The sequence below is a fragment of the Vidua chalybeata genome, chromosome 18 (assembly GCF_026979565.1).
Source record: "Vidua chalybeata isolate OUT-0048 chromosome 18, bVidCha1 merged haplotype, whole genome shotgun sequence".
In the NCBI taxonomy this organism is placed as follows: domain Eukaryota; kingdom Metazoa; phylum Chordata; class Aves; order Passeriformes; family Viduidae; genus Vidua; species Vidua chalybeata.
Genome location: NC_071547.1, coordinates 9,003,235 through 9,031,151, shown reverse-complemented (window position 1 = coordinate 9,031,151; position 27,917 = coordinate 9,003,235). Strand labels below are relative to the sequence as shown.

The 27,917-nt window shown below is 47.2% G+C and overlaps 1 protein-coding gene across 1 annotated transcript in view; it reads left to right on the top strand.

Annotated features, from left to right (window-relative positions):
* BCR (BCR activator of RhoGEF and GTPase) overlaps positions 1-27,917 on the top strand; it is a 99,935-nt gene that overhangs the window by 49,862 nt on the left and 22,156 nt on the right. Inside the window, exons 3-12 of the mRNA XM_053959136.1 lie at positions 7,823-7,927; positions 8,423-8,608; positions 12,176-12,283; positions 13,687-13,747; positions 14,194-14,246; positions 14,597-14,737; positions 23,462-23,583; positions 24,793-24,961; positions 26,267-26,386; positions 27,256-27,331. Coding sequence (XP_053815111.1) covers positions 7,823-7,927; positions 8,423-8,608; positions 12,176-12,283; positions 13,687-13,747; positions 14,194-14,246; positions 14,597-14,737; positions 23,462-23,583; positions 24,793-24,961; positions 26,267-26,386; positions 27,256-27,331 — 1,141 coding nt within the window. The remainder of the gene's footprint in view (positions 1-7,822; positions 7,928-8,422; positions 8,609-12,175; positions 12,284-13,686; positions 13,748-14,193; positions 14,247-14,596; positions 14,738-23,461; positions 23,584-24,792; positions 24,962-26,266; positions 26,387-27,255; positions 27,332-27,917) is intronic.

Here is a 27,917-nt window from a genome sequence, read left to right as displayed (position 1 = left end):
AAAGAGACTAAATTTATATCCAGGTATTTCCCAAGCAAGTTAAACTTTCAGTCATCCTGAGCTGTGAGATGGCTTTTGCTGAGCTATGTTTTCAGCTATAGTGGAAAAGACATCAGTAACAAAATTAAGTGTCAAACACACTGCTGAGCCAAACATAACATGTGTTGGACCACAAATACCAGGACATATGTCCCTTCCATTTTCTTTTGTACTAAACTTGATTAGCAGAAAACATGTTTTGTTTATATGTGTTTGCTTTTAAAGTTGTCTTCTTGCCCTTTTAACTGGGGTGCCTGCAGTTACTTCTGAAAATTTCAGATTATTTTTATGACCAGAGTCTGGAAGTGAACTGCATGCGGCAACACAATGCATGCACTACATACATCGTGGCAAAACATTAAGATTGTAAAGTCATTAGAAGTTAAGAACTCTTGAATCATTATGAGAACTTGGAATTACTCAGTTGTCCCATCTTTCCTGTGGGCTCCTGCACTGTGCAGTGCATAGAGTGAATGACACTCACAGGATTCAATATTTCATCTCCAGAGCTGCACCTTATTTTCATCTCTAGAGTGTGCACCTTATTTACAGGACACTGCAAACTCCAGTCTGGGTACAAAAGTATTCATTTCCATGAAGTCCAGATACAGCTGGAATGCCACACAGGTCTTAATTGTCCTTGCAGTGTTCCTGTGAGATAAGAGGATGGCATGTTCACTAACCACAGGTTATCAGGGCAGACAGGTTATGGGAGAAGCATCTGCTAATTTTGGGTGCTTAATGTGAGATGAGTAATGTTCTGCAAAACCAGGTTCTGACTCTTAACACAGCTTTCTTCACATTAAAGTAAAATTCCTTTAATTTCACTTTGCAACCAAGAGTTAACAGCACTCCAGTCAGACACCCAGAAAATTGAAAATGTAGCAAACAATGATATTCAAATGTTTTAATATAAATATAAATCTAAGTAATTCACTTATCATCACACAGGCATTGCAGCATTTTGCTGTGATGTTTATCTGCCTTATCCCTGAGACCTCTTGGGGACTGCATTTTTGCTATCTGAATATTGAGGGCATTCTGCTTTGACTTATTTTATGGCTTGCTCTGCTGGGCTTTGTATTTTTCTGCCAGGTGTTTGACTGAGTTCTTCCACCTCCCTAGAGCAGCTATAGCCCGTGCTTGGGTAGCACATCAGGGTTCACCTGCTCTGTCCAGCCACCATGGAGAAAGTGCAGAGTGCCAAAAGCAGTGTCTCTTGCTCAAAGAGAATGAAGGGAAACCTCCTGGACTGCTTGTGAAGGAGCTTCCTGCTGTTCCCTCGGTGTGTAGGGTGACCAACTCACAGCACATTCTATTCCAAGAACTGAGGGTTGCAGCTGACTTCCAGAGGTTTGTGGTGGTTGCACTTTGTCACCTGGGCAGTGTTTTCTACTCCCTCCTACCACCTGCATCTCCTGAGCAGATGAGGAGATGCTGCCTGCTCTGCCTCCAAAGGGTGCCCCTCCAGCCACAGCTGGGGCATTCCCATTCCACCTGTTCCCTGCCCACTGCACAAACTGTTGCTGTGCAAGCAGGAGGACAAGGCTGCACTGGCATTAGTTTTGTCTGTGACCCAGACAGGGACAACCAACACAGATGTTTGTAGTGTGGATCTCAACAGCCCTTGACTTGGCATTTGTGTGGAAGGGAGGCCTTAACAAATGTTTGGAGGGTCTGACTCAACTTGCTCCATTTCTTCTGGCTCTTCTAGAATCTCAGGCTGGGCTGCTGATGCATGTCCTGCCATAAAACCAGTGCTTTTGCCAAACTTTGTTCTGAAGCAAGCCTACAGGGACAATGGGAAAAGGAGAAATAGGTTCCACTAATGCTTAAGTTGTTTGTTTATTTAACTTGAGAAGAGATTTAATTTTCCCAAACCTTCCTTTCTGTAACAGCTGAACTGTTATGATTGAACTTCACAGAAATTCTGGAAATCTCTCTTGGAAAATTTCAGCGTAAATGTTTGCCAAATAAGACAGTGCTGGTAGCTTCAGAAGGTGTCAGACTGTTGGTAAAAAATAGTGGTAATTCACTCTCAGAAAGAGAGAGAATGTGTCTGTCTTTCCCATACAGTGAGGGTGAAGAGCAGATAAAATACCTGGATTAAGTTTGAGGAGGGCAGAGGGAGAGCTTGCTGCAGTATTCTTAGGCCACAGGAAGGTGTAGGGACAGCTGGAACATCAGTGACTGGCACCCTTCAGAAGAGAAGAGTTACTGCCAGGAGTTTTGGAGTGGGTAGCTTGCAGCCTGGAGGCTAGAGAAGGCTGGGAAAAGGGGGAAGCCTCACTCGCTGTCATCCTGGTGCTGCTCCTCATATGAGGAGAGGTTGCAGCCCTGGGAAGTGCAGAAATAGGAAAGGCCTTTGAGGATGCTCCCCAGCAGAGGCAGGCTCAGGGACGTGCGTGGGGCTCTGTGGAGGTGGGTGCAGGGCAGGCAGTGGAAAAGCAAAGCTCATTCCACTGCCCCAGGAAATGAGGAGAGTCCCTTCTCAGGAATTTAGAAGGTGAGTTTTTGACAAAACAGATCTTTCCAATTCTTGCATATATCAAAGCAAGGGAAGCAGGAGTGCTAAAGCTGAGTGACTACTTCTTAGTGTCTGTTCTGTTTGGAGGAAAAATTGGCTGGTACTTACAGGCTTTCAGGTAGAATTTCTCTTTCCTTCTCTGCTGTGCTTCCATGGTTGGTGCAGCATTGGCAGCCATTGCCTGTCCTCAGATCAGATCCCTTTGTTCCTGTTGTCTGCCAGCTCAGCAAGAGCAGGGCTGTGGCAGAGCAGGTTGTGGATTTTGCTCCTAGCTTGGTCCCCAGGGGATACAGAGAAGCTGACCTGTGAAGCTACAGCAGTAAATGGGATTACTGCACCTCTTGGTACTACTCTTGCTAGCTTGTCCTTCCCCCTCCAGCATTTCCTAATCATTCTCCTTTCTTCCTCTCAGTATTTGAATTGGTTTGTTTGTTTTGTTTTACTGTCACTTTCCCCTCACCACCCCCAACAGATGAAGCTTTTCCTTTTTATTTTCCAATTCTTCGCTCCTTAAGGGCTCTGCCTGGATGTACAGCCCTTCCTGAGGAGAGCTGGCACACCAGTACTGATGTTATAAATAATGTTGGCTCCTCTCCCTGCTGCTTCCCCTCCCCACATGGGGCATGATTGGCTTGATTACAGAATTTGCCCCGTTTCATATCATCAGGACAATGAGACACCTCCAGCAGAAGCTTTCAAACATATTTACGCTTTAAAAATCGAACGGAATGTTTTTCTCCTTTGTAAGCTGTCCTTATGGGAAACCTTGCCTTTGAACACATTCATTGCATGGTGTGTGAACAGCCTGTACCAAAGGAAGAGTTAAAGTGCCTTTTATACGCCCACTTTGAATCCCTGATTCTCTTTAAAGAGCTGTGTCAGCAGCAACCTCTTTGCAAAATCTTATGTATTGTGGTTTCTAGATTCCTAATCTGTGCTCTTCTAACATTTGCAAGAAAACAATTATTGCTGTTGATTTAAACAAGAACCAGGAAGCCCTGAGTTCTTTAACCAGAGTCAGGAAGAGCTGAATCTGTCTAAACCTTGGAGCTGGTGAATGTCAGCCTCGCAGTAATTGCACACAACACACGATGCCAACCTGGTTAGTAAACTGAAGTACTTAGGCTGACAAGCTGTAAACACATTGAACCCAGCCATGGCTTGGGGCCAGCATGTGTTCTCTGATATCTCCAGAGCTTCCAAGCCCTCTCACTGACTGTGGTTCAGGTTGCAAGATTGCGCTGTGACTCAATCTTTTGGTTTTTAAGGCTTTGGAATAGCAAAAAGCACCACCCAGTTGAGAAGAGAGGAGAACACCAGGATCTTACAGGCATGAGATACCTGTGTAATTTCCTGTAGCCTGCTTTCCACCTTCCTTATTATTTTGGTTTTTTTTTTAAACGTAGTTCATGAGGAGTGGAAGCAAAGCACTGATATCTTGTTTGTTCAGATCTGGCTGGGTGCTTGGTCCTCACAGCTCCCATGGCAGGGAGACAGGAATGCTCTGACTGCTGCCCTGGTACAGTCCTGTAAGATTTATTCTGAAACACGTGGGTAGAGAGGTGGCCAAAAGATGGGAGGGCAGTGGGGAAAGGCTAGACATGGATGCTGGCATCAAAGAGGCAGGGACAGTCAGAGCATGAAATACCAGTCAGACTTGTGATGGAAGTGGAAAACAGGCTAACCAAGCTGGGTAGGAAGCATGGGATGGACTGCTGACCACCTGGCACTCCCTGCTGAGTGGTTAGAGTTTGCCAATACAGGCTGCTCCCACTTCCTGCTGGGAACATCCCATCTGCACTTTGGTAATAGGTGTATTTTCCCCATCCTCTGTGGTCTGGTAGATGTGGTACCAGCTCCTTCACTTGCCACAAGCAGCTCAAAGATTTCAGACTGCTCCGGGTAGGGGAAAGGAGTGCTCAGCCTTGGCAGGTCTCCCTGTACTGGTGGGGAGCTTGATACTGATGCCCAGGATGTTCCCTCTTAACTATCCTGGCTGGAGTGCAGGAACAGAGGGGCAGCGAGGCTGTTGGAGTCAGTGTTGCTCTTTGTTTCCCTTCTGTGCCAGACACAGGCAAAGCAGAAATGCCCTTGGCCCAGAGCGCATCACAGCTTGGCTGCTGCGTGAGCAGGGTGGGAGGACAGGCCCACAGTCTCTGCCTGCTCACTGCTGTCCTGTTCTGGGTAAGCAGGTGAGCCTGCTCCCAGGTCTGTAAGTGAGGAATTTTGTAATACCAAATAATAAACTTATTCTTGTTCCTCCTGGTTTTGGCACCAAGTGAATTTCTGAGTCTTGGAGTACATTTCATAACAAGTGTGACTTAAAAGGACCCTGAGGCTGAAGGAGCACAGGGGCTGTTTTCCAGATGTTCATCGTGCTCCACGCAGCCCCAGCTGACACTGTGAGCAAAGGCCTCCCTCAGCAGGAGCTCTTGTCGGGACACAGCTCCCGGGAGGGAACAGGAGCGGCAGCACAATGCACAGAGCAGCTCCCCGGTGGTGCATTGATCCCTGACACAGCAGGAGCAGGGGATCATCTTTTCACACTGGAGGAAGCTGTATGTAAATTTGAGGTACTGCATTGGAGATCTTGTAATGTGCCCTGTGATTGTTGGAACAACTCCCCTGAGGGTTTCTTGAGCAATTGCTGTGCAGAGCATAAAGCAGCCAGGCCCTGCCCTGTGTCCTGGCTGCCTGTGGCCCAGGCTGCACTTCTGCAAGCACCACACTTGGAAAAATGCCCCTATTAACAAAGGGTTAGGACAAATCTGTGGACTTTGCACAGTGCCCTTGTGGCAGTGGCCAGGAAGGAAGGCCTGCAGTGTGTCCTGGGAGATGTTTGTCTCTCTGAAAGCGCATCTCTTTTAAAGGGAGGAAATTAACATTCCGGCAGAAAATGCCGTCTCCGTCAGCTGACGGTGCCCAGCAAGAGCTGGCTTGTAAATTAAAGCTTTTACTCATGAAGAGAAAACTGTTCTCAGTGCTATAAGGAAAACTGTTGTGCCACTGTCGTGATGGGGAAGTTTAAGTCATTTAAATAACTTGTTGTGTGCTGCTCATTACAGATGTTACAAACGTACCCAGCTGGTTTTTAAATCCTCACCTCCTCCAAGAGAACCTGGTAAAGGTCATTATAGTGCTGTGTCAATATTGACCAGTTACCTCATCCTCAGCAGTGCGGACTTTGGAGCACTGTTAGCTTTTCTCAATGCTTCTTTGTGTAGCTGCACTTTTTCTTTTGTAAGTGTTGTAAGAAATCTTTGGAAACCAAGAGCAATTGTGTTTTTCATGCACCAGGGCTGCCACATCCTTTCCTCTTTGGATGAAGGCAATCTTTGTTAACTGTCTTGGGGCTGCCTGTCTTGATTACGTGTGTGTACCATGCCTTACAAAATGCTCCATGAGCTGGACATCCAGGCACTCCTGGCACAGAGACCATAAAGAATGGTCACAGCCTTGTTGAGCATTTCTGTGCCAGTCACACAGGTGCTCCGTGCATGTACAGTCTGGTGCAGTGCTCATTTTACCATGTGGTTTGTCACTTGTGTTTTTCTGAAGTCTTCTGAACACTGACTGGTGAATTACAAATTTCTGCCTTCTTTGAGATGCCCTTGCAAGATTTTAAAAGGCACTGTGGTTCTTACTGAATGTCACTGAAGGGTGGGATGCAAAGAGAAGTTTTTTTTTACATGTAGTACCTAATGTGTGTGTAAATCTTACTCATTTCCTTAGAACAGCTTCTGTCTGCCACTTTTATTTAAGAGGTGGTGGTGGTATTTGACACCTTGCAAAATTTTTATGTAGTTGCTGCAAGACTTGTAGGCTAGAATATAGCTTGTGAAATTTAATGAAACTGTTCAAAAATCAGGATGGTTATTGATGAGACAGAATCCAGAAATATCTGGGAGCGTGAGGATCTGTTTCTTTCTTTGTGTTGTGCGTAGGCTCAAAGTCACACTCGGGATGTGATAGTTCCTGCAAATTGAACCTCTAGCCCAGGTACCTCATCTGTACATCTGCAGAGGACCCTAAACTAAGTGGAGCTTTTTTGGAGACAGCTGTAGGGCTGTATATTCAGTCACTAGAGTGGAGTGTACTGCTCTGCTTCCTGATCCTCCCACTGTGAAATCAAAAGCTGAAGATTCCTCTGGATATTATGAGTAGGATGGAACCCCAAAAAACCTACCCAAATCCCTTGAAAAGCATGTACCCTTTCAAAGACAGCTTCTGACTCTATTCTTAGAGAGATTTAACAGCATAAAAAGGCTTCAGGAGTCTAAAATGCTATTTCTGTGAATGACAGAAATAAAAAGAACTGGGAATAGGACTCTGTAAAAGGGGAATGTTTCTCATTATTTATAACCTCCATTGCTCGACCAAATTTTTTTAGAGTTTTTGGAAACACTCAGTTTCACTTTATCAGGTTAAACACTTTTTCAGGTAACAGTTTTGAGAGGAAGGATAATTGAAATTCAACAGAAGGGATTACTGCTTCTCTTAACACTTCATGCTAGTCTTCTCCATTAGCCCTTGAATGTAGTTATGTGGGGTGTTTCCCCCCTCTCTTTCTTCAGTTGTTTCAGTTAAAAACTCCATGGAATCCCAATAAGAAAATCAGCATGTGCATTCCAAGCCATGCTGAATATTCCATCCTCTCACTAAAAATAGACACTGTGCTAGCTGGCACTGAAAAATAATTTGGGGAATAGTAGAGAGTGGGAGGAAGAAGAGCCCTGTGGAGCCAGGTCAGGCTGTGACCGTGGCGTGTTCGTGCACACCTGGGGAGGTGCAGAGGAGTGATCCTGTCTGCTCACAGAAACACAGCTTTGGAGAGCTCCCGTGGAAGGAGGGAGGGCATTGCACAGAACAAGGGCCTAACATTTGTTTAGGAGGATGAATTCTGAATTTTTAATTTCCATGTTTTGAATTTTGTGAAGAGGTCTGGGCACCTAATTGAGACAGCACAGTTGGATAACTAAAGCTGAAAACTGTAAATAATCTAAGTGGCATCAGTTGCTGGTAAATAAAAATTTCTTTAATGTTTAATATTTGCATATTTCTAGAAACAAGATGCTGAGCACAAGTAGATGTTTTGGTTTTTAGTCTGAAAGTAAATTAAAAAAATAAGTGTGCTCTGGTCAATTGAATGGTCTTTTACTCTCCATCCTCATTCTCAGGGTTTTTTCTTACTCTCCATGCAACCTGCTCTTTATTTTTTAAATTTTTTTTTTTGTCTCCTAAACAACTTATTTGTAGAGTGAGCCAGACCTGGAGAAAGGCCTGGAGATGAGAAAATGGGTCCTGTCAGGAATCCTAGCCAGTGAGGAAACCTACCTGAGCCACCTGGAGGCCCTGCTGCTGGTAAGGCTGGGGACAGATGCCAGTTCAAACACTGAACTGAATTTTCACTGCTGCTTCTCTCCAGAGTTTCCCTGAACTTCACATACCATGGGTTACAAGTTGCTGGGTGCAAAAGGTACCTGTTTCTCCTCCTGTACAGAGAGAGGCTTAAAGGAAGGACTGGATATAGCAGAGTTTGGGAGCTGTTAATGTGGCAGTATCCAGGAGCTCTCTTTAAGTATCCTGTGCTAATTATTACACGTTGCTGTACAGTTGGACAGAGATTAGGGAAATGGAGTGCAAAGGGATTTTAATTGCAGCATTGATATCCAGGGAAAATCCACCTACCAGGGGTGGCTGATCCTCATGAGAGAACTTGTTCATGTTAGCTTTTAGGAGTTGTGTGAATGCAAATCTCACTTTTTATTAGGATGAAAAATATGGAGGGATGTATTGCAGTGTGGCAAAGATGTTCATGGTTTGCATGATAATTATTTCCTTCTTTCCTCATTTCAGCCTATGAAGCCTTTGAAAGCCGCTGCCACCACCTCCCAGCCCGTGCTGACCAGTCAGCAGATTGAGACAATATTCTTCAAAGTGCCTGAGCTCTATGAGATCCACAAAGAATTCTATGATGGGCTCTTTCCCCGAGTGCAGCAGTGGAGTCACCAGCAACGTGTTGGGGACCTCTTCCAAAAGCTGGTGAGTCAGCTGCCATCACCAAAGGTACTGGCACCCCTCACCCATTTCACAGGAGCTGGAAATTCCCTCTGGTGACCGCAGAGACCAAAGGCATCAGAGTCTGTGGCTGAAATAGATGAGAGGTTTCTCACCTCCTCACTTTGCCACTGCAGTGGAGGCCCTACAGCAAAAGTGGCTCTTTCGTTGTCTTTAATTAAAGACTGCAGCAAGCTGTTGTGGTGAAATAAATACAATTTCACATAAATGTTGAATCTCCAGGGTTTCTGCAGAGTCCTCAAAGCATTTCCTTTCAATGGAGATGGGAGAGTGGCAGTATTGCAAAGTGAACCAGCAGTGAAGCATTCCTCATTACTGTTGAACTCCCCCACACATCCTTCCCTCTCTCTCTTGTGCTTTTCTCTACCTGGTGCTGATTTATGGTCATCACATTGGCTTTGCTTTTCTGCCACTATCCTGGCTGTTCTGTTCCCCTTGCTGTTATGCTGATGCAGTCAACCTGCAGCTGAGAATCCTCCAAGCAACCTCAACAAAATTCTCTAAGTGCAGAAAAGGACAAAGACATACACAGCATATTCCTGAGGCTGAATTAAAATTGCTGAGTTTCTGATCCAGATGACAAATTGTTTGCATTCTAGGAGGTTTTTTTGGCCCCTTTAGCCTCTCCCCTAGCATGTGCAGAGAGCAAAGGATTAAAGGAGCTGTTTTTTCCTTTTTAGAAAAGAAAAGAAGCTCTGCATTCCTGGGGTGCCTCTGGTTCTCAGGGTAGGAGTGACATTCCAGTGAGGGGTTTGTTGGCTGGGGAGTGTTCTTTACCAGGGTCGATCAACTGTTAGCAGCTGTGTAGCCCAGCATCAGCCCCATCCCCTGTGGAGCAGGGGGAGCTGGCCTAGAAGATGATGTTTTCTGTACATGCCAGCAGCTCAAGACGAAAATACAGGAATCTGCTTTCCACTGCCAGCATGTTTTAGCCAGGAGGGGTCAAGTTGGTGCCTTGGTGAATAGCTCATGGTATGCAATTTGAGCAGCTGGTTTGAGAGGACAAACCCAGCTGCTGCTGGGTGCTGAAGCAGACACAGAAGGCTGCTGGAAGTGGCAGCCTCACAAGCTGCCCTGGACGTGTGGTGCAGCAATGGGAATAGCACTGCTTGGAGAAGACCTGAGCGTATTCCTTGGCAGGGCTGTCCAGCAGCCCTCTACTCGCTGCACACCTACTCAGGCTTTTGTTTCAGACCATTTCTTGTTGCTGGCTGATCTCGGGGGCAGGAGTTCGGCCCTTCCTCTGCTCTTATGTTCCCCTGATTTTTCTGCATTTGTGACAGGATTGTTGATTTTGTTGGACTAGCATTGGAAACAAAGGAACAAATTGCCCTAGTGAAGGAGGCTGTGAGCTGGCATAGCAGTTTTAGTTTCGGGTGGTTTGGTACAGCAGTGGTGGGAATTGCAAACTCTTTGTTGGACGAGATAAAGCTAATAATTCTTGGCAGGCACTGGGAAGCAACTAGATGAGAGAGACAGCAAGAACATCAGGCTTTATAAGGCATCTACACTGGATGTACATCAAATCTTTTGGAGCAGACTGTTTACTCGTGGTCATGTCATGCAGTCTGATGATAAACACTGAAATATCCAGATGTCCCCGGGGACATTAATTTTCTGTACTCTCACGCAAAAACCAGCACAGTAGATTGAAGTCACAGATAGTGGATGCAAAGAGTTTTAGAATTTCGTGTGTTCTGGCACAAAGTATGATCTATTTGCAACATCAAATTGACTGTTATTACACCTTTTCCTGTTGAGAAAAAGAAAAGATGCCAGGCGTGTGGGAGTGAAATACGCTTCTCATTTTTGGAGAATATATTGTACATATTTTTTTATAGCTAGAAAGGAAACTCTTTAGAGCTCTTTTTAGAAATGAAGACATATTTAGCAAACATCCTCACTGATAGGCCTCAGAAACAAAATATGTCCAAAAGCCAGCCATTTCTACCAACTCTTGTTTCATTTTCAGTGGGTTCTTTTTAATTGAAAAAAAAATTAAACCAGCACGTAAATGGTGTGTGAGCATTATTGCTTTTATTGGAAGCTCAGTTTTTAATGAAAAAGATGTCTTTATGATGACACATTCAGAGGAGGAAAATGAAAGCTTAGAAGGACTGTTCAGGAGTAGCAGGAAATGAAAGAACTGCATGGGAATGGAGAAACTTTAAAACTCTGCCATGTTAGGCTGGCATCATCCAAATCTGAATGGCATAAGCCCTGCAAACGGTCAGTAATTCTGACAGCAATGTCTTCACAGGATTGTGCCTCAGTGGCAACTGAGATTGATTTCATTCTCTCCATGTTGCTGGGGTCATCCCTGGTATAAGTGAGCACAGTTTTCTTCAGCTTCAGTCATAACTGTAATTTTGTATAAGGGTTGAGATTGGTTTCTAGTCTTTCAGTAAGACATCATCTAGGAAATAGCTCACTGCCCTGTTTCTCAACCCTGTTAACAGGGTTTGTGCAGGCAATGTTGTCCTGGGAGTGGCTTTTTCTCTTCCATCAGCTCTGGCACAAAGCTGCACAGAGAGTGGGGAGCAAAATGGTTATGAGAGAGAGCAGGAGAGGGAAGGAGCAGTGGGGAAGTTCCCTGCTCTGCCTCTTGCACATCTGGTGCAGCAGTGCTGAGGTGAGTGCAGTCCCCCGGCGATGTCTCCTTGCTGCACCCTTAGCTGCTGCCTGGCACTGCAGGCTCAGGCTGCTGAGGTGTGCCCAGCCCAGCCTGGCAGCTCTGCAGCACAAAACCAGCTCTGCACTCCAGACAAGCTGGAGGCTACCCAGGGATTTCCCATGCTGGATCTTGTGTTCTCTGGCATGAATATGGCTGAAGTTCCTAAGTCAGCAAATGGGATCAGTGCTAAGACTTTGTGATAATAATGACTTACTACTGCACTCTGAGGCCTGTTCCATCCTCTTCTGGACCAATTCCATATTCCTTCTGCTGGAAAAACTGCCATTTTCTGTTACCTAGTGCCCCAGTCACTGCCATCCAAACAGATTGTGCTCTCTTTTGTGTTTTCAGCACTCTGCTGCCCTTATAATAATGCTCACTAAGGCAGATATGGGTAATATCTGGGTTTGATTTAGTGTCTCCATCATGCAAAGGCCAACAAGTAGCTTACTGGGGTCACATTTGTGCTGTTGGGCTGAATCATTCCTCCCTGATTCATATGTTGTGGCAAAAAGCCAGCAGCTCCAGTTACATCAATGAGCTGCAATATTAATAGATACTAATCTGGCAGTTCAGAAGGGAAAAATAGATGTCAGAAATAAGGATGTGTCACTCTCATAGGCTTTCACATCCTTCACAAATAAACTTGTTCAGCATAGGGTGGAACTGGGTGCATGGGGGCACAAGTGCTGGTTGGACAAAGTTGAGAGGTCAGAGATGTCGTTCTGGGCCTGCTCAGCATTCCCTGCAGTTGTTTGGTGTGAAAGAAACATGACCTGATCATTGGATACCAAGACTGCCCATCCCAAACTGCCTTCTTCCACAGCATTTATTATATTTTGTTTTGCTTCCTGCAGGCCAGCCAGCTGGGAGTGTACCGGGCCTTTGTGGATAACTATGAAGTTGCTATGGAGACAGCAGAGAAATGCTGCCAAGCCAATGCTCAATTTGCTGAAATCTCTGAGGTAATGTCACGGTGTTCAGACACACGAGCTGTCTGCCTCTGACTAATACCCTGCCATGTCACTCCTGTCTATTCTCCAAGTCCCTCTGCAGCCCTGACTTCTGGAGGAGTTGTGAGCTCCCACAGACTCCCTGCTTCAGCTCGTGCTCTTACACTGAATTTTACCCTGGGCTGGGCACAGACACAGCCTTTGTGTGCTGTCCCCACCCAGGGAATCTGCTACAAACTGGCATTGCTTTGAACTTCTGCAGTTCTGTGCTACCTTCGAGCAGTTCTAGAAGGGAAAGCTCTGTGTGAGTCTTTCAAATGTTTCTCTGGCTAATGATGATTCTGGCTGTGGTATAAAAGCCATCCTTAATGGCTTGCACAGTGGCTGTCAGTGGGATTGCAGGCTTCACTGGCATGGAGAGGAGAGGGTAATTCGCTCATGAAAAAGGCAAGTGTGTCAGCCATAAATCTATAATACTATTCTTTGGCCTGCTCTGATTTCCTACCTGTCAGAGGAGTACCAGTCTCAAAGCATTTTGAATATTTTTTCAGGCTTCCCAGACCATCAGCTTTCCTTGCAGTGCATGGTCTCATTGACTCTTAGTATTGCAGTGATTATTTCTTGAAGAACCCAGTTGCCAAGTAAACATGAATTTCATATGTGTCTGCTTAAAAACAATCAGATAAATCATCAGAGCTGAGTACTACCAGGGGTGTTTAGTGTTCTGAGAACTCCTGAGTACATTCTATATCACATGTCCCTTGAGACTGATGAAGAGGAGGTAAAATATGATCTCTCAGTTTTGCTGTTTCTGACAAATAATTCTGAATCATGCCAGTATCTACTGTATTTGGAATGATGGTGATGGTACTTCTGCATTTGTGTCCTGGTGAGGATTTTGGAGCTGAGCACATTAATGCATGGCATGGCCCATGGCAAAGAGCAGAGTCACAGACAGTATTCCTCTGCTGCTGTGGAAGAACTGACGTGTCCAAGGTCACCCAGCTCTGAGTACAGGAGTAAGAAGTATAACCTGAGGGTATTGAATGCCAATCCTGTGCTTTATTTATTGGTGCTGGGACAGTGGCTGTGTCCTTATGGATGTCTTTGGTCTGTGGGTGATTTCAAAACTCCCTCATCCCTGTTGCTGTAGGTTGTTCCCTGCTTTGCTGCCTATTGACAGGTGCTCCTAAGAACATTGCTCAGTATTTGAGATGTGTGGGTGCCTGTGACATGGCAGTGGTGGATTTACCAAGAAGGAAAGTGCATTTTCCCGTCACTGACTTGAATTGTGATAGGGCTCTCCTCCTTTCACACCTAGGCCTTCCCCTGGAGGAGCAGATAGTCTGTTGTGTTCCCATGTGATATTTCAAAGTGATTGACCATCTGCTACATGGGTTTTCTTTTTCTTTTAGAATCTAAAGGCCAGAAGCACAAAGGAATCTAAAGATCAAACAACGAAAAATTCCTTGGAAAGTGAGTGATCCATGGAGAGGAGACTGGTCTGTCAGGACTGTGTGGAGGCTGTTGCCAAACCTCCACCCTCCCTTTTTCTTTTGGAATGCTGGAAGGTTATGGAGTCTGGGGCTCTACCTGGGAAGTCAGTTCCCTTTTGCTAAGTAGCAGAGCTCGTGCAAAGTAGGCTGCCTGCATGGGGAAGTGCCTCCTGGCTTCAAACCTCATCGGTGCCTTTGGGGAAAGCCAGCCTAACCACAGGGCTGCTGCCATTTTAACAGAACATTGCTACCCAGTGATAGCAAATACAACCCCAACAGTGATGGTTTTATGGGGGCACTTAGAGAGCCTGGCCAAGATCAGGTTCCATGGTGCTTGTCTTTGTGCACATGAGTAGAAGACAACCCATGCTAGAAGGAGCTTCCATACTCACTCTTCCTGATATTCCTGCTGCTTTGTTTCCACAGCTCTGTTGTACAAGCCAGTGGATCGAGTGACCCGCAGCACACTTGTCTTGCATGTAAGTATCTGAAGGGGAGTTTTCAAACTTTAGACCCCTGTCCTATTTTCTTTGACCTTCATATTTTCCACGGAGCTGCAGGACTGCAAAAATAAACCTGTTGAGCTCTTATAAGAGCCTCTTCCCTTTTCACCAAGGAGATTGAGTCCATGGGTAGGATGCTGCTATCTTTGCAGTGATGTCACCAAGAAGTGCAGGGTATTTTTATCTTTATCTAGAGATAAAGCTTTGCTCTCATCTGTATGAAGAAGCCGGAGCATCTTGTCCTACAGCTCTGATTAGGGGTGCTCGAGCTCTCCTGCCATCCAGTGCTGCCCATGACTGTGTTCTCTCTGTGTTCCTGCTGTCAGGATTTGCTCAAGCACACTCCTGTGAGCCACCCTGACCATCCCCTGCTGCAGGATGCTCTGCGGATCTCGCAGAACTTCCTCTCCAGCATCAACGAGGAGATCACTCCTCGCCGGCAGTCCATGACTGTAAAGAAAGGGGAGGTGAGTCCTCCTGTCTTGTTATTTTCTCACTTTCTAAATACTGGTTATGTCTTTTCTGTAGAGCTGACTAGGAAGTTATGCTGTTAAGCTGTTTGTTGCTAAGATACAGTTTAGCCAATGTCCTTGTTCTCTAAAGGACGTGGTACAGCTCCCTCTGTTTTCTTTGCAGAAAACAGTTTGGAAACCGAGAGGAAAAGTATGATTAGAGTTTTGTCCTTAGCACTGTTATAATCGTTTGTCGTACGTAATTCCTATGATGCACATTGCCATGCACTAAATGGATTTGTATTTTACCTGCAAACTGAAATCAAATGGGAAGCCTGGGAGGAGAAAAAGAGGAGGAAACATCAGAAGTCATGAAAGATAAGGAAAAGCTGTTTTCCAGAATCTTCATTTTCACCATAAAATTAATTTTCTGCATCTTTATTCTAAAGGAGAGTGTTGTAAATATGACTGGAAAGCAAAATGAATGGAATGTGTTGGGAATGACAGAGAGATTATTGACTCCTAAGAGTATAATATAACCCTTCTCAGCTCTGTAAGGAGCTGCACTGCACCCAGAAAGGTCTGAGATGTGCAGATCCTTCACCTGCATGCAGTGGTTTGTAGGGAGACCACGGAGCTTCTCTGTGGTGGAGTCTGCATTCCTCAATGGCTTGATTCAGCTGCCTCCAGTAAAAAGGGATTCAGTCCCTTCTGATAAAGAAAGGCCAGGACTGGCAGAAGTGTTGAGAGAAAGAAGGATGTAGGAGATTGGACACAGAGAGGTGCAGTTCAGATAGTAACGGTGTAAGAAGAGCTGTGGCAGCATTCCAGACATGGGCTGATCAACAGTGACCCAAATTACCCTGTACAAAAACATCTCTTACAAAGCCCAGGAGATTGTTAAGATATCGTGAACCTTCATGATTTATTCCCAAATCCTGACAGCTAAACATGCTTGCTTTTAGCTGTTAAACTGATTTTCAGCTGACAAAAGATTTGCTGGAAGCTGCAGTTCTGGGAATTTGGTGCACTTTGTCCTGCAAGTCTTGTTCATTGTCTCATTTTGTCAACCGAGGACACCTCCAGCTGAGAAAAGAAGAGGAGGGGCCGAGCAATTGGAGGCTGAGGTAGAAGCTCAGCCATCAGTCACCAGTGCCTCAGTGACAGGAGATGGCCTCGTTAAAGTGGCTGCTGATTGAGTCATAGCAGAAAGCACAGGCTAGAATGCCCCTCGCAGGGGAGGGAGCAGTTTGTGTTCTCTGGTTGTCTGTCAGCATCTCAGTGAGGGATGTAGGCTTTGAAATGTGTCATGCAGAATCCTAATGAGGTGCCAGAGCCCGGGCAGAGGAGCAGGCTCAGGAGGATGATCCTGCTGATCGCTTTTTGGAGCGGTGTATCTGTCAGAACTTAGAAAGCAGGAGGGGAGGCACAGCGGGACTAGGCTCAGCAGGCCTGGCCACACTCTCACTGGTCCTGTGACTGCAGGTATGATGTGGGGAGAGAGGAAGAGGACATACCAGAGGAGAGGGCTGTGGTGGGTGTGCTAGGGGGGATTGGGAAGCCTTTGTGCCCTCCCTCACTGCACACAGCTTTTCCCGAGCCCAGGGAAGAAAAGGATTTCCCCTCCACTCTGGAAATCTGACCATGAATATTTTCTTTAGTCATTTGGCACCAATATCCCACTTCTGTCAAAGCAGTAGTGCCCCAGTTGAACCCTCTGTGTCCTGAGAGTAGGTATGTTCACTCTCCATGTAGTAATGCAGAGACACAAATCTGCTCCCAGCTACTCTGTGTGGGTTAGTGATGGCTGTTCCTTCCTACAAGCTGCTCAGCTTGGGGTCATAACTGGGTTTTGTTTATGCCTGTAAATCTTTCCTTTTCTACTTATCCTTTCCTCCCACTCGTCTTGCTGGTGCTTCCCCTGGGGTGACAGGACAGTGTGTGGATTGCATCTCCTAATTGACTGCTCTCAATGCATAATGCATTTTTTATTTTAATGAATCACCAGCTTGCTTTGATGGCTTTTTTCATTATTTGTACTCCTCCCATTGAAGTTTCCTTGGTGGAAAGGAAGGAGGGTAAAATAGCCTTTTCCTCTCATGTATTGCTTAGGTGCTGATCTCAGTTATCTTTTTTTCCCCAGTCCTTGCCTTTAATGTGGAATATTTTTTCCTTTTGAGTGTATTGTGGGGAGGAATCAAATCTCCTTTGCCAGCCTCTTGCTCCAGTTCTTTTTTTCAGGATTGCTTTGAACTGGGGGAAAGCAGCCAGTTGTTAATCTCCCTAGTGACAGGCTTCTAAGGAGGGGAGTGCAGGTCAGGAGAGAGTACAGGCTCATCAGCACAGTGTTGTTCTCTTTTGCAGAGGTGATTCCCTGCTTTGGGAGCAGTGACTCAGCCTGCCCTGCCTGCTGGGCTCCCTGTGTGGTGCCAGGTGTCCATCCTGCACTCCAGCCCCCCAGTTCTGCTGGGCTCCAGAGGCTTTGTTCTAATCTAGACTTATGTACAGGAACTGGGAGGTTTCTGTCGTGTGGTTTGATTTGCTGGGCTGGATGAGTATTTCAGGTAGCGCAAAGAGATGGAAACAAAGGGAGTAAAATCCCTCCCCAGAGGGCCAGAAGGAGCTGCAGCAGGGAAGGCAAAATTGGTGCAGTGAGCCTGTGAACAGAGAGTTTGGCCCTTGCTGACTGTAGCAGACTTTGCTGAGGGCCACAGTACAGAGGAGCCAGCAGAGCCTCAGCCCCAGGCTGGCAACACAGGGGAGCCAGGAGGGTATCTCTGGCCTTTGGGATCTGTTTCCATTCAGCTTGATCCACTACATTCTCTTGCTCCCTTCTTTTCATCCCATCTTTCTACTTCAATAGTTTGACCTTTTTTACAGTTTTTTAATGAATTATCTACAGGTATCCACTTTGCTAACCCTCCAAATAACCAAGCAAATGCTCGGTTATTTGCTCCAAGCAAGTGGAGGGGAAGGGAGTTTAAGGAGCCCTGTACTTTGTGACTTGGAATGTGAGTGGTGGAGAGTCACCTGGCCCTTAGGGCCATGGAAGAGGCATCTTCTTGTCACTGCTGATCCTTCTGCACCACTGTTGTCTTGGTTTAAATAAGGAACAAGGTTAAAGTTCTATTGGGGATGGTGCCTTGGGGAAGAAGGAAAACAAATGCATTGGGATGAAGGATGTGCCACTATTATGTGCAGAAGGAGGGCAGTAATAACCTTCTCTACTCTTATTAACAGAGCAGCTCTAGGTACTGCATGTTGGGTCTTTTCAGCTAAGCCCAGATGCAAATGACTGTAGTGCTTGTCTTGGCCTGCCAGAGGTCAAGGCTGGTGTTTGCAGCTAGTTCAGTGCATTTGTGCAAAGCAGGAATTAATGAAACAGCAAAAAATTGCAGAGTTCACTTGGTGGTCTCTTTCCTGACTGCTGCTCCTCTCGTGCTCTTTGCAGAGTGTTGTTCCAGGGCAGTTCAGACCAACCTGAGTGTGGCACCTGCCACTCTGCCTTGTCCTGGCCATGTCCTCCCACCCTCTCTGGAGTGTTCATACTGGTGTTTGTGTGATCCCACAGCAGCACAGAGGAAAGAAGCCTGGAGTTTTGGGTCACTGCTGGCTGAGTGGCTTCGTGTCTGGTCTCATCAGCACCGGTCCAGACACAAGGGAGCTGACAGGCAGCTTTTTCTGGGAACAAGCCCAGTAGATCACATCACAGATCTGCTTGTGCTGCTGTACACCTTTGTCCTTGCCCTGGAGAGGAGAGGCTTGGCAAGCTGCTCTACTGTGTTTCTAAATGTGGTTTTAAACTGCAGTCGAGGGACTGGCTAGCATTGCCTTAGGCTTCTGTTTGACTTCGTAGAGGACCAAGTGTGCTAGAGAAGGGAAAGGACAAAGGACATGTGCAAGGAGCAGAAGTGCAAACTGAAGCCTTTGAAAAGCTGAAGTGACGCTTAGACACAGCCATGCACAGCATGGGCCTGGTGCCTACTGCTCCTGGAGGCCTTGGGCAGATGTTGGCAGTAGAGCACTCAGAAATTATCTTGGCTGCTTCACACTCTGTCTTACAGCTGGAGTCAGAGAGCTCCTGGTGACAGGAGCTTTGGGAAGAAGAAAGAGGCCATTAAAATGCTCAAAGAGCAGCCAGTTTAACTCCCTAGGCAGAGCATCCTTTTTTTTTATTTTTGCAGTGCTGGTCTTGCAACACACTTACACACACGAGGAATCATTTTCTTCCTACGCTCTGCAGAAAGCCAAACCACCTCTTCCTCACTGACATGTGCCAATACCCATCTCCTGGTTTTCCCCTCCTCCCTGTGCCTCACACATGTCCCAGCCCTTCCTGGGGCTCTCACCCACGCACGCTGCAGGCCTCTGCTGTCACCACATCGGATGAGCTCTTTCCTCGGTGCACAAGCGGGGAGATGGCCTTTTGTGCAGCTGTGGGTCTGCTTGAGTAGGTTTTTCAAATCCACTTTTTGTAATGTGTCTCAGACAAGCTGGCCACACTTCCTGGAGTTAATCAGTCTGTGACAGCAGCAGGATTTATCATATGCAAACAGCACAAAAACACTGTAGGATGAATAGATGAGCACACAGGTAGTCGTGAGCTTGGTAGCAGAGGAGGGGAAGATGTTCAGTGACAGAGGTAAGAGGAGGAGGAGGACAGCAATAGGCAATCCAAAGAGGATAACCAGGCTCTGGAAAAGGTACAGGGAGAGCTCTTTTGTTCAGAGCACTGAGGTGGGTGGGAAAAGAAGCAGATGAAAACATGCAAAGAAAAACAGGGCCTGGAAAAGAGATGTTGCACCAGTACAGGAGCTTTGCAAGAGCCACTGAAGTTAACAGCACAGGCCTTGTGTGAGAGATTAAAGATGATCCTAATTCACTCTATGATGACACAAAATCAAGACTTTTCTCCCACACTTCCTGGAACATCTTTCTGAGGCTGAGCTGAGCTCCTGTGCTGGACACTTAACAGACCTGGGGGCTGTCTGTGGAAGAGGGGAGGTCACTCTGCCACTTTCCTGCCACTGTCTCCCTATCACCCTAATCTTATGTTCTCTTGGATGTTTATTTGGTGTTTCTGTAGTCAGTGTTATTTCCGAGTATTTTAGGAAATCTTTAGCACCTTTGGTTACTTTAACAAACAGAGTAACTCTGGGAACAAGGTAGAGTGATGGTTTCCCACACGAGAGCTATTATATGTCAGTACAGCAGGCTCATCCATCCAAAAACTCTTGTGTTTCAGGAGACCCCATTTAACAGGAGGCCACCAAAGGAATAGCTGTTGGTGGCCCTGGGTGGGAGGAGTTGACCAAAGTCTTGGTTCCAAAACTGCAGAGCTGAGGTGGCACAGGCCTCTGAGTGGCACAAGCCTTGTCTGAGGGGGCTGCTGGCTCCTGCAGGGTGGGAGAGGATGGGCTGACTCATGTCAGGAGGTCCAGGAAGGTGCCCTTTGCTCCCACACTGTGGGGTTTGGCGGGGATCTGGTAAGCCATTGGGAAATCCTTTTATTGTTTCCCTCTGACCTGCTGAACCTCCCGGCAAGATGACTCATTTGCAGCAAAGGATGTGCCCCTTTGCTGGAAGTGCCCCTTTGCTGGAAGTGCCCCTCCTCAGCTCCACGGATGCTGAGCAGCCTGTTTTACCCAGCCTTAATGAAAGTTCTCTTTTCCAAGAAAAGCTGGTAGTGAGGAGAAATTTCCTGACTTGATCCACAAATGTTTTGTCCTGTACTCTCCTCCCCAGATGCTTGGTTGCTCTTATGGCAGTTCTCCAGCAAGCAGCAGGAGGGACACCTTCCCAACGAGCTCCCATGAGCAAGAAGACGAATGAAGGGTTCTAGGAAGCTCCATGTTTCTCTCTGAGTGACTGGAATATCTCTCTTTCACCTCTTTCCTCCTGTTTCAGTCAAGCTTAGGAAGTACAGGCTTGTTCTCTTCCACCCAGCTCTCTTTGTGGGAGTTTTTGCTGCCTCGGGGTTGCACTGTGTCTGTGTCACTGATAGGATTTGGTTCCCAGGAGTGCTAACCCAAATAAACTCAGTGCCACCTCAGCCCCAGATGAGATTGTGAAGGTTGTTGGGTCACTTTGCATGGAATGGCTGAGCTTTCTGCTCAGGTTCTGGGGAGATGTGCTCTCGGCAGGGTGCTGGGCTGGGGCCCTGGCTCATCTCACACACTGCCAGTGGCAGACAGAAGGTCAGGTCAGGACTGTGCCCTGTCAGTGCCAGGCAGGGAAAGGACAGTGCCATATCCTGCTGGGTAGCAGAGATGAGTAAGCTGTGAGAACATCTTTACACCTACGAACAGTGAGCAGAGGTTGAGCTGGCAGCAAGCAGCTATTCTCATTGCTCCAGAGGAGCTGAGCTGATTTGCAGTGTAATTAATATGCATCAGATCTAGAAACCTGAGATCAGGGGTTTGGCTTGCTCAGAAAATATCTTTCCCTGCTTGTTATTATTGCTCCCAAATGAAATTCTTTGCAGGAGTGGAGAGTGTTCTTGTGCTACTGACAACATACCTCCTCCTGTTTATTTATTTTCAAAGCTCAGTGTTTCTAGTTTCCTGTCTGGGGCTTGCTCTCCCAGGCAGGAGGGGAAGGCGTGCTCAAGTGCCCATCAGCAGCAAAGGCATTAGTGCTAGCAGGAGTTCTCTCCAAAAGCACCGAGAAGAAGCCAGGACGATCACACCCACCTAAAAATAAACACGAACATATGTACAGACCTTTGTGAGCTGAATCACTGCTGGATGCCAGATCTCCCCAGAGTCCTGCCCAGAGATGGTGCAGCAGTCTGCCAGGGAGCAGCCTTGCTTCCTGCAGCTCTGGGAAAGGTGCAGCTTTTGCTCACAGATTTCCAGGACCTTTCTGTAATGGAAGACAGCACCAAGATGAGCTGCTGACACAGCTCCACGTGCTTTTGCAGGTAGCTGTGGTGTTCTTGTAGCTGCAGATGGGAAAATGCAGGCTCCTAGTCCCTGTCAGGAAGTGTAGGGTGCTGTGGGACAGACTATGGAAAGAAGAATTATGTCTGCAAGGGCATTTCTTTGTCATGTGTTCCTTGCCATGATGCCTGCTAGGCTCAGGACTGATGTGGTTTGTTTTAATTTTGGAGAGCCAAGATGGGAAGAATGGTAGGCAGGAGGAGAGGCAGCGTGGGCGTTTGCACTCCCACGCCCTCGGCAGGGAACGCGTTCAGGGTTTGTTAAGTCACGCAACAGACAGAACCCAGTGGCATCACCTGAGAAATGGAGGCATCACTTGTGGTGTGGGTGTCCTGACCTTGCCCAGGGGAGCTGCTCCCGTGGTGACCCTTCTCTGTGTGTGTCAGTGTGGGGGTCCTGGCCATGGGGCAGGGCAGTGGGGACTCGGGGGCGAGTCCTGAGCCTGGGGCTGGGCAAGGCTGGCAGTGAGGCAGCTGGGGAGGTGCTGGTTAGCCCTGGACAGGGTTAGCAGAACTCTCCTGTCTCCAGCCACAGAGCTGTCTAGGCAGATGTGGGATGTCTGATATGTCACTTAGGGATGGCAGAGGAACATCCTCTTGGCTGGAATAACAAAGGAAGTACAGGTCAGGAAAGAGTTCCTTAGCTTACCTTAGCATGTGTGGGGAAGCTGATGGTTGCTGCTTGTACTGGCTGTGAAGTGAGGCAACACTGACAGTTATACATATTGGTGGAAATAAAACTTGCCCAGAGCTGAATGCCCTGACTTCTGCTTGAAAATCAGTGCACAGTATCTGTTCCAGTTGTGCACTGAGTCCTGCTGATCCTGACAGCACAGTGGAGGAGCTGAGCACAGAGCAGGGCATGAAACTCCTGTCGTGGTCACTGGAAGGAGCACACAGCCACCTGTCCACGTGCCAGCATTCCAGCCATTTGGGTTTTTAACTATGGAGTTGTCTGTCCCGCCCCTCCCCCATGAGGGAATTAGGAAAGCAGTGGTTCTGCTTACCAATGTGTGCCCCTTCTTTAGGAGGCTGTTAAACTCTGTGGAACTAGAAGCAGGATTAAAGGCATCAGAGTTGTTCAGCTTCTTTGCATCTTCTAGGTTTGGGGAATCTTTATATGATATATAAAGAAGATTCCAATAGGCACATGAATAGGCACATGGTGAGGGTGCACCCAGATGGTCCTTTTAAAGCACAGGCTGATAAGGAACTCCTGAGAAGTTTGCCAGAGATACATGTTCAGGAATTATCCCTTAACAGCACTTGTAATGAAGAAGCAGCCATGGCGTTTAGCTGTTAATGTTGGCAAAGTCGTTCTGTAAATGGGAAAGGAAGGGGTCGAGGAGAGCTTTGCTGTCCCTGCTGGGGTGGCTGAAGCTGATGCAGAGGCTGGGAAGTGACTGAGAGAAGTGACTCTGGGAGAAGCGGTGTGTGCTGCTCTCTGCTGGCTCGGGAGGGGACGATCCACTGCCAGGGATTCAGGGACTCTGGAGCTGGGCAGTGACTCACAACAAACTGCACTTGGGCTCAGGAACAGGTGATGGAGAGGAGCCCAAAGTCTGACCCAGCACCAGGCAGGGGAGAAGATGCATGGCTCTTTCTGCCTCTGGGAGAGAGGGCTGCAGCAGGGAGCAGAGTTGACAGCAAGGAGTATTTAACAGGCTCTTTCATTTTTCTGAATTAGACAAATGTACTGAATTTGCTCTGGTAGGAGTTGAGTTTAAGGACTGTGTTGCCCCAGTGCCAAATTTGGAGCTCGTATTGCACTGAAACGTTTTTCTGTTTTTTTTCCCCAGCACCGGCAGCTGCTGAAGGACAGTTTCATGGTGGAGCTGGTGGAAGGGGCTCGCAAGCTACGCCATGTCTTTCTTTTCACTGACCTCTTCCTGTGTGCCAAGCTCAAGAAGCAGATTGGGGGGTGAGAGTTTCCTTTTGGACTTCGTGCTTTGCACCTCAGCTGCAACAGAATCCTGGGTTTAGCCTGCAGTTTTAGTTGCATATGGATACCCCAGACCTGGGTAACCATAATCCATAAGAAGTAGTTAGATAAGAAATGATCAGCAAGATAGGAATGTTTACTGTATGAGATCCTAAGTCCTGACCCCTCAGGAAACGTAATTCCTCCCATCCCTGCCCTGAGCCTACCTAGGAGAGCAGGATGTGTTATAGCTGCTGGTATTCTGGAAAAATGTCATTAATTTTTCTATTTCCCCTTTCTTTTAATAGGTGACATTCTTCACATTTTTTATGAGTAGGGTTGTTAATTTTGGCTTTGCAGCTACAGCCTGTTAACAGTTTTACAGAAAAATGGCAAAGGTGCAGTAAGCAGTCTATGTGTCAACCCCAAAGTGCAGCTATAAAAGCAGTTTTGCTGACAATTTTCACGTGTGAGGGGGGAGGAACCATTACCAATGTACCTGCCTCAAATAGGGCTTCTCTTCATTTAGTAAATGTTCTTCTTGGGGAGACATCTCTTATCTTCTTGCCCTCCCCAAGAAAAAAAGTTACACCTGCCCTTTTCAAAGCATGTGCTTATGAGGAATGAACCTTCAAAGGAATGGGACATTCCCAAGAGTGGATGTTCCTGACAGCACAGGTGAAGAGGGAATAAATGACACAAAACATGTAAAAAGTGAGCTGCTTATCCTGGTGAAATCCCTGGAGAATGGCAGCTATGAGCTATAGTTTCTCTCCCCTGGTTGGATTACACAGAGGTTTATATCCATTCGTTCACCTACCCCAGCTTGGGCAGGAGAGAGCTAGGTTCAGATCCCAGGGGCCACCAGGTCACAGGCGTGGCACAGCTTTAGAACTTTGGCACACCAGAGGCTTCAAAGAGAGAGCACACAGGACCAAAATTGTCTGCAGGAGAGGGATGTGGTTTCTTAGGATGAAAAGAACTAGATAACAAAATGAGTTTCCTTTTTATGTGCTGTACCAGGTACTGGCCCTGCTAGGCTGTCTTGCTGAAAAGCAGCCTGTTACCAGACTTTTTCTAAATGAGAATCACAGTAAAGCTGGGCCAGTATTTATGTCTTCTGCATTATAGCAAGGAAGAGCTTGTGGGAAGGACTGGGTGTTGCCAAACACCAGTAGTAGTAAAAGGTTTGGACCTACTCCCTTTCAGAAAAAGCCAACAATATGACTGCAAGTGGTACATCCCGCTCACTGACCTGAGTTTCCAAATGGTTGATGAATCTGAGGCAGTGCCCAATATCCCACTGGTACCTGATGAGGAGCTGGATGCCATGAAGATCAAAATATCCCAGATCAAGAACGACATCCAGCGGGAAAAGGTAAAGGAGTTGAGCACTCCAGGGCAATGCAGACACAGGGTCTGTGCTCAGATGAGGTGCTGGTGGCAGCTCTCTCAGGGCTGCACAGTGTGGGGAGCCAGGCTGCAACAGACTGTTCAGCAGGGGTTTGTGATAGCCAGGTGCTTTGCTCATCCAAGTGCACAGCCTGGGTGATGCTGCCCTGTGAGGAGGCAGAGACAAAAAGACTCTTGTGGTTGTACCCAGCAGCTCCTCTATTCCTATGAGCAGCCATGTGGAGGGCAGGGATTTTATGCTGCAGACATGAAAAGGACTGGGAGTGTTATTTGCCAATTTCTGGCTGTTAAATTATTATCCTGCCAGTGATTTTGGTCAGAAGCCATATACTCTTGAATTTTAGCAGACTCAGTTATGCCTTTGAAGCTTTTTCCTACTTCACTGATGTCAAAGAGGCAGCAAATGTAAAGAAAACAGCAATTATGCTGACAGTCAGACATGGACGTGGTGCCTCTGGCCCAGGCGTTTCTTTGCTTGTAAGTTATGTTTTCTGAGAGCTGTTAGATCCCAAACCTTCCTGGAGCCTAAAAGAGGAATAAGAGTTTGAACACTGGTGGTGTGTAGGGCAGGATATGAATAACATTGATCATGCTGTGGGAAGGTTATTCCCTGCACTTCCAAAGAACATGCTTCTGCCTCTCAACCCTGGCTGGTTTTCAAAGAGGGCTTCCTGGAAAAAGTTAGATATTAGGAAGAACACTTTGTGAAAGCCATTTACTCACCAGCGGCAGGTGTCTAAGATTCATGCTTTGGTGCATCAGTGCTAAACAATACGCATGGCTGGGTTTGGTACTGGATTTTATCCAGGAAAAACCATATTTTTAGCAGACCTCTGATGAAAATGGATCAGCGTGTGGTCAGTGGGAGAGTTCTGGGATCTCTCTACAGAAGTTCCTTAGAGTCTCCTTAGTTAAGGACACTTGGAGGACCTGGCAGTGCTATGGCTGCCTGCTGACATGATGATACTGCAGCCTCTGGAAGAGAAGATACAGGGTACAGCTGGGACAGTGGCCACACACCTCTGCACTTCAGCTGGGACAGCTGGAATCAGGGAACAGAGCCCAGTCCACGTGTAGAGATTCTGCAACTAACACCTTTCTGAGCAGCTGGGAGTCCTGTGGATCCTATTGACAGCATTTCTTCTGCTCTGGGGCCATTTACCTATTCAGAGGGTAGAGACTGTGGATTTCAAAATAGCTGTTAGTGTAAATGAGGGCAGATTTGGAGAATAACGCATGTCCTCTTCTCCCTCTCTCCCACACCCTTCAGAGAGCCAATAAAGGCAGCAAGGTCATTGAGAGGTTGAAAAAGAAGCTGTCGGAGCAGGAATCCCTCCTACTGCTGATGTCTCCCAACATGGCCTTCCGGGTACACAATCGCAACGGCAAGGTGAGAGCACCCGGTCACCCCGGGGCCAGAGATCTGGGGGCTGGAGTCTGTGACTGTGTGTGCTCCTGCACAGCGAGGGCTTTGTGGCTCTAGCGTGTGTCCTCAAAGCGCTTTCCAAGCAGCAGACACCTCACCTTGCTGTGCCAAAGGTTATAATGGCATCCTATAAGGCTGTGACTAATTTGCATACAAGACTGGCATTTAAGAAATAACCATAGAAATTAATCCTCTGTCTCAGCACCAGTCCTGGTGGAGCAATAGGAGCAGCCCTTCACCCAAGATCCAGCTCTGCAGCAGCTTCCTTCTAGACTGCCTTGTGGCTTCAAGGCTTGGCACACTCAGGGCAGTGTCCTCAGGGCTGCAGCTGCCCCTGCCAGGGTCCTCTGCCAGGGGTATTCCCTGCTCTGGCAGTGCTGGAACCTCCCACTGTGGCCTCCCCGTGCCCATGGCAAAGGAGTCTCACAGGAGTGTGTTACTGCTCAGTGAAAAGCCACGAGCTGGTCACTGCTTCCTGACTGTCACTGCTTCATCAGTGCCTAGGCTTGTGCCGGAGGCTTTTGGCATTCCTGGTGCAGCTGAATTCCTATTGTGAGGAATAGCACAAGCTGCCATGGGAGCTGCTGCAGGGCCACAGCTGCCCCTGGCGGGGTGGGGCTCTGTGAGCTCTGACTGTCCGTGTTGGTACCATGGGCACATTGCCAGAGCCCAGCCTGTCTTGACAGAGATGTGATGCAGGAAGAGGGGCAGGAGTGCCAGCAGAACAGTCTGTCCAGCAATTTGCACTGGGGGAGGGTGGGAGCAGGCAGGCCCTGCCCTCAGTGGTGCATCAGACTAATGCATACCCTATTTTCTTCTGTGTTCCTGGGTAGAGTTACACATTCCTCATTTCATCGGACTATGAAAGGGCAGAGTGGAGGGAGAATATCCGGGAACAGCAGAAGAAATGTGAGTATCCCTCAGCTGTCATTGGTACAAATACTGTGATCTTAAGAGAGTAGGGCTCCAAAGGATGAGGTGTAGGACAGGCTTCCCTGCCAAAACAGAGATCTGCATTGAAATCCACAGCACAATATGGATGTCTCCTGTCTGAGGCTGTTTGGGGAACTTCTGCTGCAGCAACTTGTGAGGAATGTGTAGAGAGAGCAGTTAGTAAGTAAATGTGTGTAGAGATTCTCCCATTCACCCTAGAGATCAGAGCTCAGTGCAATTTCACAGAGAGGGAAGAGCCACACCTTTTCCCTAGCTCCATTCTAAAGAAACTAAGTTACTTTTATGGCATGGTGTTTTTGGCTTTTCAAGAAACTAAGAAGCCCTCTATTTCCTGTGAACCATCCTGAGACTTTACTTGGACTAGTAACTAAATGTATCCCCAGTAGAGCTGGGCTGCAGCAGCAGCAGCACTGCCCTGAGCACCTCGGTGCTGCTGCTGAGCAGTGCCCAGGTAGCACTATCCCATGTGCCCAGGATGAGGGGTCATGCATCCAGCCTCTCCTTGGAATTTTTACTCCTCCCTCTTTCAATCTCCATGGCA